Below are 12,711 nucleotides of genomic sequence, written 5' to 3' on the forward strand. Positions count from 1 at the left end.
GGCATGTAGAACACAGAATTAGGACCACACACAGAACTTCACAGAGCAGCCAACCTTAGCAAATCAAGAACATGTTATTCAGACACATAAAACCTTCATTCCAATGCTGTAGACTCATAAATGTTGTTGCAAGAGTGTTGCAATGCATTAACTTTTAAAAGCCTCAGCCACATAGTTAGGAATAGTAAGTAGGACATCAAAAGCAAATCAACAACAAACATTAAATAAAACAGCATGCTGCTGATGATGTTACTAATCACAGAATTCATCACCTAATGAAGTTAGGTGTTAATCACTTCTAATCCTTCAAATTATAAACTGCTATATGTTTCCATGTCTATATGAAAATACTATTAAAAACACGACAGCAAGACATTGGAAGAGTATCTCAAGGCCTCTGGGATCTTTAATATTAACAATCTTTCTAAGAGTAAACAAAAGACTAAAAAACAATTCACCTGATTGCCCGTTTCTGTCACTATTTCCTCCTTGGCAACTTCAGCCCGTTCCTTATTTCGGCAAACCAGATGAACTGTGCCACCTGGTGGATTGCGACAAGAAAAGCGTTTGACAATTAATTACTAACTGCATTTGGGGGAGACATCAGCGTTTTAATTAGGTGAGATAGTGGACGTAGAAAAAAGCTGGAACATTTCTGCTTGGCTCTGGTTCCTGTGAAGGGAGGCAGGGTCATCACACAAGGCTACACACTGCACTCTAAGTACTGTGCTCAAACCATTTCTGTCCAGCCTGTACATCATGTTTAGTGGGTGAAATACCAGAGCTAAAGGGAAAATTGAAGCTAAGTAATCTGTATCATAGATTTTTTTTTTAATATATGCATTAGGAAGTTCAGTAAAGAGCTTGAACAACACAAGTGAATAGAACTGCTCTGTGAAAAGGAAATAAAAGCACCAGATACCAGAATTCTCAGCAGTGGGAGATATGACAAGGACTATGGCCTCAATTGCAGCTTGGGAGGCTCAGGTCATCTGAATTATTTTTCATCAGAAAAATAATTTTCCAGTAGTTTTCTTCTCAATAAGCAAGGTTTTCTCAAGAGGATACATAATTTGCATCCTTGTGGCTATCAGGCAGCGAGACACAGCAATGGCTGGTTTCATCTCCAGTTGTCTGCTTCAAGTGAGATGCTGGACAAGGTGACCTCTTGAGGTCTCTTCCAACCAACTTTTCCATGAAAGGAGGATACAAGGCAAGGTTCTTCTCAGAGACCTGGATACTTAACACAATCTCATCACAGCCATAAAAAAGAAAGCTTTCAAACACAAGACTAAAGTACAGCTAGGCAATTTTTCTTTTCTTCACATTCTCTGATTGTTACAAGACATGTTTTAATTTCAGTCATAGGAATACATATACTCTTTACTTCTGCCTGTTTTTAAAGGTGTTTTAGGGATTGCTAGCAGTCCATCTTTAGAAAGCTCAAGGAATTAATCCCTAATAGAAACATCATTAATCCATAATAGAAACAACTGCTGTGTTGGGTCACACTTCTATTGCCCAGAACCCAAATGCAAAACACTGAGCCTACCTCGGGATGACACAGTCACACCCTGCACAGCCCAGGCTGGGGTGTGATAATGAAACCTTTCCTCTACAGGAGAGGTTTTCCACTGAGCATCAGGGCAGGGGGGAAGTTTAGGTGTGACTGATACACTAGGAAAGGAATTAAAATGTATTTTCTTTAATGAAGATTGTATCTATTTGAACTTAAGACATAGGAACAGTCAGAGTAGTTGGAAGAAGACTGTATCAAGCTGGAAGAGCAGTTCACAAGACATGGAGTAAAGCCCAAGTCTGAATATCCATAAGACACCAATTCAGAGAAAAGTTGAACTCAGGCTACAGAAATTGTCAGTAAGATCATCATTAGTTAGAAATATCTGAGTGTTTGAAGGTAAAGCCAACACAGCTTGATTATTCTTGTGCTGAGTTGGAATTCCTTATTTTCTTGTTGTGGCATACTTGAAGAGATTCAACTAGAAACCTGAGCCCCCAGAGCTGACTCTGAGTTTCAAAGTGAGATGTTCAAGGATGAGACCAGGAAGTCATTTAAACTTCATATGAACAGCAATGCCCATACAACATATCAGACATGCAGTCTGAGCCCAAGGCTGTTCTGCTAAACATGGTGACCAAACCACATACAGACCCAGACAGCTTTCCAGCTTGCAAAACCTGGTAGAATACCCATTTGTGAGCAAAACCAGTCACCTGACAAAGCAATAGTTACATAAAGTGATTATGTACAATAGCAGTAGTGGGAACCTGAAATCAACCACATATTGGCACTGATGTACATCTTTAACCCAAAAACTCTTTGATGCTAACAGTTTTGAATTAGTTTCATTTAACTGAGTTACACTTTCCTTCATAACATAGTTACAAAACCTAAGCACACAAAGACAGAAAAGAGTCACAAGCTCCTCCCTTTCATTCTACGTGCCAAAACTCTTGTCACTCTTGCACAACAGGAATTATTTTGTCAACTCTGTAAGGGATTAGGTTTATCCTTCAGCAGCAGCTAGGCCCAGTTCATACCATGTCCTTGTGTACAGAGAGCAACATAAAAAAATAATTATATGTAATCAGTCAAAGGGCACTCCAGGGTATTAAGAACAAGAACAGCTACACTGGTTTTATTTATGCTCTCCCATCTTCCTTTTTGTAAAGACAATTGTTTTCTTTCATGGTATGACACATTTGCAGATTCCTCAGTTCAAATTCAGCCAGGCTGCTACTCGTATCAAACTATCCTTTAACAGACACTGATCCATCACCAACATCCTTAGATACCACTATAACATATATAATTTCAGTAAACATGCACTTGAAAAACATTTGCAGATTCTCTCTGCTAATTTGGTTTCCTTATCCCAGTTGGCACTGCACTGATTGTGCTTAAACCTCTAACTCTCCCTAAGAGCCCTGTGAAATGACCCTGCATCCCAGGGATTTGTGCTTGTGTGTAAGTGCTGGAAAGCCAAACCACTTCCTTCCATCTTCTCTGTAAGCCTCCTGGGAGCTCCATGGCAGCCCTGCTCACCTCTCCTGGCTATCTCCTTGGCCGTGGCCTTGCCAATGCCACTGTTTGCACCAGTGACTAGGAAGGATCTTCCAGCAACATCCACCTCTACATCAGCTGGGTTGAAGTGCTTGGAAGCAGACTCGTAACCACCTCTGAACAAATGAAGAGACAGACACCTGTGAGAAACTAGAAGCGAGCCCTTCCAAAATAAACACACGTGTGGATTGAAAAGAACTTTCACAGCTCAGCACCCAGTAATTTCCCCATTTACTCTCTGTACTCATGGGACAGACTATGAACACCAGCGACAGTGACATCGATGTATCATAGTATCATTAAGGTTGGAAAAAAGTCTTTAAGATCATCAAGCCCAACCATCAACCCAGCACCACCACGTTCATCCACGTCCTCAAGTGCCGGATCCAGATGTTTTTTTCAACACTTCCAGGGGTGGTGTCTGCACCACTTCCCTGGGCAGCCTGTTCCAGTGCTTTGCAATGAAGGCGACAACTCGCGGTGGCGTTTGGTTGCCCCAAGCCACCCAGCCCTGGCCTGGACCCTCGTGGGGCGGGCAGGGCCGGGCTGCCCTCACAGCGGGGCTGGGATCTGCGCGCCTCGGCGGGGGCGGGCAGCCGTCCCTCAAAGCACCAAATAAACACGGACAACACAGGAACGCCCCAGCCCGGGCCCTGCGCCCGCCCCACGCCGCCTCCCGGGCCCCGGGCGGCCGCCGCCCGTACCTCGTGTACTCCCGCAGCCCCTTGACGAACCACACGGTGTTGCGGTACCAGGACATGGCGCTGCTGCCGCCGCCGCCGCCGCCGCGGCCGTGCCGGCCCCGCCTCTGCCCTTACATAAGGTGCCCGGGCAGCCCTGCCGCGTTAGGTAAGGGCTGAGCGGCGGCCCGGCCCGGCCCGGCCGTGGTGAGGGAGGGCGCGGGGCAACGCAGCGAGTGTGACAGTGCGGGCAGTGGTGCCACCTTCCTCCTCAGCAGCAGCCCGTGGGCTGGTTCTTCTCGTCCTTTCTGTTTTCTCCCCTTCTGCATTAGCCATGAAAGACTGCTGTAGGCGGCTGTGCCTGGCGAAGGTGTGGCAGACGAAGATTGGAGCCCTGGGGCTCAGCTGTTGCCAGCTGAGCCGGGACTGCAGACGGGCTGTTTGTGTTTTGGGAACGGGGAGCAGTGCTGCAGAACCTAGGCCTGCATCCTCTGCCCTGGAAAGCTGTCAAAGGGATGCTCCCAGAGAAACATGAAAAATGACATAAGCTACGTGAAAGTAGCATTTCGCATAACAAATCCATTAAATACCTAGCTCCTGCTGATGGAGTGAAGTATTCCAGTATGGAAGGGGGTATACAAGTGGGTGTTGCAGTAAGGGGAGTGAAATTCAAAATGTTTTCAGTTTTATGCTCTTTGGACCTAGGAAGTCCAAGAGAAGCACTTGGAGTTGCACATCTGGGCAGCCCATGTTAGCCATAAGGATATTGTCATTATAGGTATAATTATAGTTTTAATTGCACAAAAGGTCTGTGCACTTAGAAAGTTCAATGTGCAAGCTGGATAAATTCATGTATTTTATGGAGTATGCAGGGGCACATGCAGAGAAACTCCATTGGAAACTCCATCTAAGTTTTCAAGATCTTAAGTTACCTGATTTTAATAGTGCAGGTAGCAGAGAAATGGGAATATTCTCTCTTTTTTGATCCTCTGATATAGCCTGATATTTCTTTTTCTAAATCCCTTTGCTCTGCAAAGGCCTTGTACTAAAGTCATTCACTTTCTCAGCACAATGTGTCAGTATTAGGCTCATACAAAAAGCATTTCCCACCGTGAAGTTACAACTTGTGAACTCAGCTCTGTCTGCTTGTAGGGTACATTACATGTGCAGTAACGGTTTCTAGAGGGCAAAGAGACACGTTTTCACAGTGATATTTTCTTCCATGCTGAGGCCATCCAGCTACATGTTGTACATGTTGCCTTTTAATGAAATCCAAAAATGCTTGATCTTAAAACAATTGAAAGATTATTGCAAATGTAAATACAGTAAGACAGATTGTGCTTTATTCCCTTGCCATTTCTGTGTTTAACATATTTATTTCTTAAGAACTGTGATTATGGCCTAGTAAAAGCAAAATGGATGTGTTTTTTTTGTAGTTGCAGCCTGTGTTCTCATAAATTGGGAATTTCATCCCTGCAGTCTGCCAGCCTCTGAAAGTATACAGGGTGCATGCAGATACACAGAATTCCTCACAGGCTGAACCATTTGGAGTGTGATCAGCATGATGCTGGATGGTGCAGCCCTGAGGTGCTAACCAATGTGAGTATGCCTGGCAGAAGCTGTCCATGAGTCAGACACAGAAAGAGATCATGGCTGGCAGAGAATGGGAGCAGCTCATAATATTTTGGGGTTTAAGCAGTAATGGGCAATTACAGCACATTACTCATATTGAGATTACAGAAGATGTTTGAATGTCATGTTGGCTACCACTGTCATCCTGTACATACACAATTTTCTCAGAGAATATTATATAAATACTGAAGCGCCCCTACTGTGATGTTAGCTGTACCCTTCTAACAAACGGAATTTTAAGGAGATTTTGTAAATGCCCAGAAATTATGTCCTTGCCAGAGTGCACCAATCCCTGAGCACATTCAGCTGTGAGGTTTCTACTTAGAAACACTTGCTTTTTCCGTACTGAGGGGCTAAGCTTGAACCCAGAAATTAACTGACACAGTGCACTGTCTGAGCAGCTTCATAGAATCAGTCAAGGTTAGGAAAGACCTCCAAGATCATCAAGTCCAACCTTCACATCAAAAGCGAGCTGTTGCATGCTGTCCTAGCACCCTCTTGATGGTTCTGTTGCCTCATTTCATCCCCTGTGGTGTTTTGCTTCTGTATGGTTCCAGAGGCAGGCGGCTGTAGAGATTGTGTAAGTGCTCTCTGCTAACCCAGCCATTGTAGCATGAAGGGTTGTGCAGGAGAGGCAAGATGTACTTTTGCCAAGAGCTGGGTGCTGCTAATGAAGGGCCTGCACCTCAGTATCCTCACAGGCAAAATTTCTGCCCACTTCAAAAGTTTTGACCACGTATCTTGCCTTCTCTACTGAATTCTAGGTTGATACATCTTGTTAGCTGAATTAGAACCTATTCTGGAGCTTTGGAAATTCAAAAAGTTATAGAGTCTGGTTTCTTTCTTGACTGCTAGTACGTTAGCAATTAACTCCAACAGGACACTGCTCTGAACATGAGGGATTTTTTTAGACAAAGAATTTTTCTCATGGATTGGCATCTTACATCTCAGACCCTCATCATATACCAGCCAGCAACTGGTATATTTGTGTGATATATAGCTGAAAGTGAGAGAGCCGGAGTCTTTTTAGCTCTTAATATTTCCCTCATTTGAGCACAGAACAAAATGGCTTCACCCAGGCTAATAACCACAACTCAGTGTTTATCCCTGATAAAACATATCCAAGTTAATTCTTACCCTGTATCTATGCTATCAAATACTCCATTGCATATTCCCAGGCTCTGATCCTCTTATTGCCCATAGGCAAATGATTGTTGATGGCCAGGTCACAGTAGGCATTAAGCAGATATTTCTGTCCAAAAAAAGCTCAAATATCACTGGGGAAATAGTTTGCTCAAAGGGTAGTTTGTTCCCAAAGACTACAGATGAGGGTGCACCAGGGTTAACACTGCACAGCTTGGCTTGGCACTTGTGGTCCTGCATTCTGGTGCATGCATTTACCAGTGTACAAATAGCCCCCAAGCCTGTTATGTAAGCCCTCCATGACTGCAGGTAATCCTCTAAGTATCATCAAAATTCTGGAGTGCTGTGGCTGTGAGCCTCCAGACAATAAGATTTTTCAAGGAGTAATGAGTTGAGAATCTCAATTTTCTTAAAACATAAGAGCTGGTGAGAAATACCTCTCTGACACTCAGCTGGACTAACGTGAACAATACACCTTAGATTCGATCTGTCTTTGTACCTGTCAAATAGAAACTAGTTTTAAGCAAAGTTTTAATTACTTCCAGCACAAAGGAATGGTGAAAATGCTGATTGCTGTTAAGGGCTGTGCATTTCAGTGTGTTTCATATTTTCTTCCCAGGAGACAGATCTAAAAGTAAAGTACTCAAGAGTTGAAAAGCAATTATATATTATACAGGATGTTTAAAACAGCTTCAAGGCCATTTTGCCAATCTCTCCTTTTTTTTCTTTTTTTTGGTTGGTCTTAAGGACAACTGGCTCCTTTGCTTGCTTCCTTCCAGAGATCTAGCAAGCTGTTGTGCATTCTCTCCCTTCCTTGCAGTTACTAATTTTCTAATTAAGTCTTTGTGCCTGCCCCCATTAGATCAATCAGAACTGATTCAGTTGCCACTGATTGCGGTGGGAACAGGCTCAGGCTTTAAGGGCCGGGTTTGCAGGAAAGCTCAACATCTATAATTGGGGCCAGGTTTCCAAAAGAAGTGGCAAGTGTGTTCAAGCCACTGCTGTGGGAAATGCTCCCAGCCCTGTTTTTACCATGCTGGCCTCAGCTCTGGATGTAGAACACTTGGAAACTCTCCTTCAGAAATTTGTACTGCCCCAGTCAGTGCAAGAGCTGTCAGCAGCCTGGGGAGAGGCAGTTGACACTTGTCCTGTTGTCTGGATGAAGCAGAGGGTTTGGTGAGCGGTTGAAGAGGAACATAAAGTGCCTGAGGTCTCAGGGGCATGTCTGAAGTGCTTCTGGTAGTAGCAGGGTGAGAGAAGCAAAAGCTGCTCATCCTGAATGCAGGGAGGGGTTGGAGTTCTGGCCTGTTTTGTGAACAGTAGGGTGTTTTCTTTGTTGTGTACCCAGGTCATCACCAAGTTTGCCAGTTGCTGTCATCAGCTGTGTTGTTTCTAGTGAAGAATAAGGCTTTCCACAGACCAAGCAGCCTTTTATTATTGAGGAGCAAGTGTGGCAGTATGTCATCAAATCATTCATTGCTCAGGGGCCAGTAAAAGGACTCTCATGCTGTACCTTATCAGAACCACAGGCTTGCTTTATCAACTGCTGAGGGCCCTGGTCTCTGGGAGCCTGCAGGGCTTCCCAGGTTTAGGCATGTTGTGGGGAAGAAAGGGGCTGCTTAGTGTCCTCCCAAAGTGGAAAGAACTGGCTGGGAGCAGCAGCTAAACATGTTGCTAACCTAGTTAATCTCCTATATATCAAATAATTTATGCAAGCTGAAGTGTATATAATTGCTTTTAAAATAATAGGATGGCTAGGATATTTTTAAAATAATAAACCCAAAATGTTATAATTGATATGCATCCTAGAGAATGATTTTTTTTTTTAGTTAGTAAAAATTTTTTTTTGATTCTCATGACTGAAAAATTCTTTATGTTCTTACAGTAAACAACATACTTGAATGCATACATGTTTGTTTCTAGGCAGTAACGCAGTTATCTATACTAACATTTTCCTCAGCTACTTGTTTTTCTTCTTACTGCTCTTCTACTGGATCTTATTGTTCTTACTACCAGCTGTTGAACAAGAATACTCACAGGCTTATTGACTCAGGTGAGTCCTGCTACACTTTTTTTATTCTTCTGCAAATCTTACTGCTTTTTAGCATTTTATTCCAGCCCAGTTGTTACCAAATTGCAGATGATATCTAGTAGAATCTAGGATCCTCCAAGAGGTATCTACAAACAGAGGAACACACACCTGCTTAAATGGTTGCTGTTTTGGTCAATGCCAAAGGAATAGTCTGAAGTTCTGTGTCTTCAAACAGTGCCTGTGCTGTTATAACAAAACCTGCAGAGATATGTGAAATTTATCCATGCAAAGCTGTGGAGCCAAACTTTGCCATGCAAATAAGCAACAGACCTGTTTACTTAGTCTTATTTCACCTTGGCATGTTGGACAAGTTTTACAAAAAAAAAACAAGTTCACAAAAAACACTGAAGTAACTCTTTGTTTCTGATACATTCTGAAAATAAATAGTATTTGTCATGAACTACTATTGTGAAATCCGTGCTGAAGTAGAAAACAATACAAAAGTAAACAGTGATAATAAAAAGGTGTTGTCTATAGCAGCTTGTGAGTAAGAGTGGATAGTGGATTTTTTTTTCTACACTGTTTGCATCCTGTGTACCCATTTCATATTACACTGAGAGGCTGAATTTTTTTTTTCAAAAGGACTGAGAATCAAATCCATAAAATGTTATTGAAACAGGCATTAAAGATCCTGTAGTTCAACCTCCCCCGCCCCGGTGTGGGCAGGGACACATTTCACTAGACCAGGTTATTTAGTACTCCATGCAACTTGTCCTTGAACACTTCCAGGGATGGGGAATCTACAAATCCTCTGGGCAACCTGTTCCAGAGCCTCACTACTCTTACAGTAAGGAATTTTTCCCTATTATCTAACCTAAACCTTTCTTTCAGTTTGAAACCATTCCTCATTTTTCTGTCACTACATGCTCTTGTAGAAAGTCCCTCTCCATCTTTTTTGTAGGCTCCCTTCCACATGCAGGTATGTAACTCACCTGGGCATCAAGAGGACCTTGTAGAAAGTAAGCTTTCTCATATGTTGATTTGCATGCCCACAGTTTGCATCTCTCACGTTTGAGCTGCAGCATGGGGAAGGGAATCATGGATTCTTCCTTTCTATTACTAATTGTACAGAAGAGTCAGTATGGCTGAGATTCAAATCTGTGGGCGAAATCAGTCTCTGATATAACTATTCATCTCAGTGAAATTACAGCAGGCTTGATTAAAATTATCATGACTGGTAAATGTAAAGTACCTTAATTTTTAGACTGCAGTCACATAGGCTTATGCACTTGCACTGATTTTTATTCAAATGAGACATTTGGTAGAAATTCAGTATTACAAACACATACACACGATTTCTCAGAATTTCATACAATTTGTTCAGAAACCTTGCAATATGACATTGTTCTTTTTGTACTTTTTGTACTGTGCGGTATCAGATGGCACTTGTGAGCCTTTTTTATTTTCCCTCAAGTACTATACTTTCTAAAAATGTTGTCTGTTTCCTCCTATGGCTAATACCTGTGGGACTTGCATCTACTCCAGCAGTGAACAGAAGCCTGAAGAAACCTATGCCAACAAGCAACAGTTTCAAATTGCAGTCCTGATGTAACAATCCTTTCTGTATTATATGTAGAACATACAAAGGTCCTCCTTGTGATGCAAAGTCCCTAACAACTAGAATTTAGAGAAGATTAATTATCTGAGAAAATATTCAAGGTAACTTATAGAAACTGGTCTAGTTTAAAATGTTGTACAATATATAGGAGTTATAATCAGTTTTAATCTTTGTAGTCCTTTGCTTGTAAAGTCAAAGCATTTAGGATCTTTTACCTCAACCATTTCTATTTCAGGATCCAGGACATTTGAAACAGGTCTTGGCATAAAGAAGCAGAAGCTATTCTAGGTTATTTTTTTTCTGCACATTTACCTTGTAGTTTTAAAGTCTGATGTCTTGGGACCTCATAAAGCTCAGAGTAAGAGCTCTGTGAGAGAGATCATCTTCTCTGACAGCACAGCGTTCCGGTTTCCAGTCCTGAGAAGATGAGGCTTGTGATATGTCTGATGCTCTTCTTTTCTCTCTTCTTTGGGCCAGCAGGTAGGAGCTGTCTGTGTTCAACGTTTGGAGTGAAGGATTGCTTGTCTGTCTGCTGCTTCTAAAATAGCTGTGGAAAGCTACTCTCTAGAGCTTTGGAATCTTGTGCCTATTGCTAAAGAAGGTGGAACAGTGGGAGGACGACTATACTGTGGGCAATAAACTGTAATAAGAGTAACTTATTTCATGGCTTCTGACAGTGCACTTTTATGAATGTTTATAGAGTCAGTGTGTGCATCTAGAATTGTCTTTGGGTCTTCATATTATTAGATTTCTGTAATACTCACAACCAGCAGTGAGCAGGCTATTTAATCTGTAGAAATAATATGTTTTTTTTTTTTCTTTAAATACTGGAAACAGACCTTTCCTACACAAGAAGGGGAGATGATTTAACTGAAACATAGCTGGTTTCCTGCATTGTAGTCAACATTGAGTGCGTAATGATTAGCTTAAGGGTGTATTTTCAGTTTTCCAGTAGACCTTTATATTACTGTGGGAAGAAAAGGATCATTTTCCATTTGTAATTTCAGTCTAGTGGCAAAATTCAAATTAAACATATTTGCAGCCGCTTGACCTTTGGGCTGCAATGACTTAATTCCCCCTAGGCTGTTTGTTGAGGAGCCACACCTCCTTCTGCAGGGAGTGAGCATTTGTCTGGGACACCATCAGTTTGTGTGCTGCTGCTTGCAAGTTAAGGTGCTGTGGCCCATACACATGTTCATAGCTTTGCCCCTAAGTGAGATAAAATGTCTTCAGTTAAACTACTTTCATTTAAGTTTGAGTGCTTCATTTAGCCACTGGGGCAACTTGAGAGAAACTATGCAGCTTCTGGTGGGTCAGAAGAGTCACTGTGACTCAGGTGTATCTAATCACATCCCAAACCATGTAGATTCCACCTGCTCATGAAACCTGCAAGATTCCACTCTGCTCAAAGTGCAGAAGGCATGCTCAGATCCCTTTGGGCACAGAACTGATGGCTCCAACATTTTTGGAGGTGTTGATGTTCTGACTTGTATGTGCCGTAGCATATTGATGTACACAAGGTAAAGGTAAATACTATCAATGCAGAATTTTTCTCTCTTGGTTGTAGCAAAGTGTTTTGTTTACTTTGTACAACTTCAAAATATTTCACAAATGTCTTTTCCCTCATTAATACCACCTCCAAAATTTTGTGTTTGTACCAACCAGGTACTGAATGCTTGCGCAGTGACTTGGCAGCACTTTCCCAAGATGTCAGTGGATGCACTGGGGTGTCATATCTGAAGAATTAATCCCCCCTGTCAGACTGTGGAGAGCATTGTGGAGTCACTCTTAGCCTCCTGTGAATGAGACATAGGTTTCAGGTTTATTGTTGTGTGGCTGAAGTTTGGCAAATCATTGCACATCTGCTGAGCTTCTGTAACCATGCTCACAAAAGCACACCGCAGACACAAAGCAATGTCACCTTACATCTCTTCTCCTCTGGGCTGAGCTAAAATCTCCTCTTATTTGCTCCGATAGGAGGACATCATCACTTGCTGTGAGGTCACTGGAATCTATTCAGACTTAAAAATCAGGAGTATTAGCCCTTAATTCCAGGTGATTAAGAATGATTCTAGCAGTATTTTGCAAGAACAGGGAAGCTTGTACTGGAGCCCTGTGGGTGGAGCTACTTTCTTGTTAAATTTTTTTTGCATTATAAAACTGAGTGTAATTTTCCAGTTTCATGCCTGTTCCAAGCTTCTGTGTAAAGTTCCTGTGTAATGATAAACAGTTGCTTTTTGCATTTGAGTGATAGAGTTATGCTTTCTGATGGGCAATTTCTTAAACATTTTGGGTTCTTAACAAATGAAAGATGCTCTCCACTGAAGGTAAAATCATGTAGATCAGTTCAGAACTGAACCCTGAAATCCAGAAGCCCAAGTGGTGAGCCACTGTGGTGGGAAAGAGGAATTCCACCATGGGCAGCAGTTATGTTTCAGAAAAGTGAGGGGCAGGGGAGAACATGTGGTAGAACAGCTCTTTGGGAAACAGCCAGTGATTTTTCCCAGATCCAATCTGAGGC

The 12,711-nt window shown here is 42.2% G+C and overlaps 1 protein-coding gene and 1 long non-coding RNA gene across 12 annotated transcripts in view; one reads left to right on the top strand and one right to left on the bottom strand.

The window, feature by feature from the left end:
- DHRS12 (dehydrogenase/reductase 12) overlaps positions 1–3,908 on the bottom strand; it is a 28,828-nt gene extending 24,920 nt beyond the window's left edge. For 3 of the 8 annotated variants that reach the window (XM_033514958.1, XM_033514961.1, XM_033514956.1), the window contains exons 1-3: positions 3,790–3,908; positions 3,068–3,201; positions 459–541 (exon numbers count right to left, since the gene is read on the bottom strand). In XM_033514958.1, the coding sequence (XP_033370849.1) occupies positions 459–541; positions 3,068–3,201; positions 3,790–3,845 (273 nt within the window). In that variant the 5' untranslated portion in view covers positions 3,846–3,908. Of the gene's footprint in view, positions 1–458; positions 542–3,067; positions 3,202–3,789 lie in introns of those variants that run through there. The other 5 variants (XM_015626395.3, XM_015626386.3, XM_033514972.1 and 2 more) reach the window with 5 other exon arrangements.
- Positions 3,909–3,945: 37 nt separating this feature from the next.
- Positions 3,946–12,432, top strand: LOC117244527. 4 transcript variants are annotated; one of them, XR_004497808.1, is made up of 5 exons: positions 3,948–7,716; positions 8,501–8,593; positions 9,534–10,291; positions 10,426–10,832; positions 11,856–12,432. It is a non-coding gene; the product is annotated as an uncharacterized LOC117244527 (long non-coding RNA). The 4 variants fall into 4 exon arrangements; XR_004497806.1 differs by having other exon boundaries at positions 3,946–7,716; positions 10,426–12,432; XR_004497807.1 differs by having other exon boundaries at positions 3,949–7,716; positions 10,118–10,291; positions 10,426–12,432.
- Positions 12,433–12,711: the final 279 nt, after the last annotated feature.

Source organism: Parus major, chromosome 1, assembly GCF_001522545.3.
Source record: "Parus major isolate Abel chromosome 1, Parus_major1.1, whole genome shotgun sequence".
Classification (NCBI taxonomy): Eukaryota; Metazoa; Chordata; class Aves; order Passeriformes; family Paridae; genus Parus; species Parus major.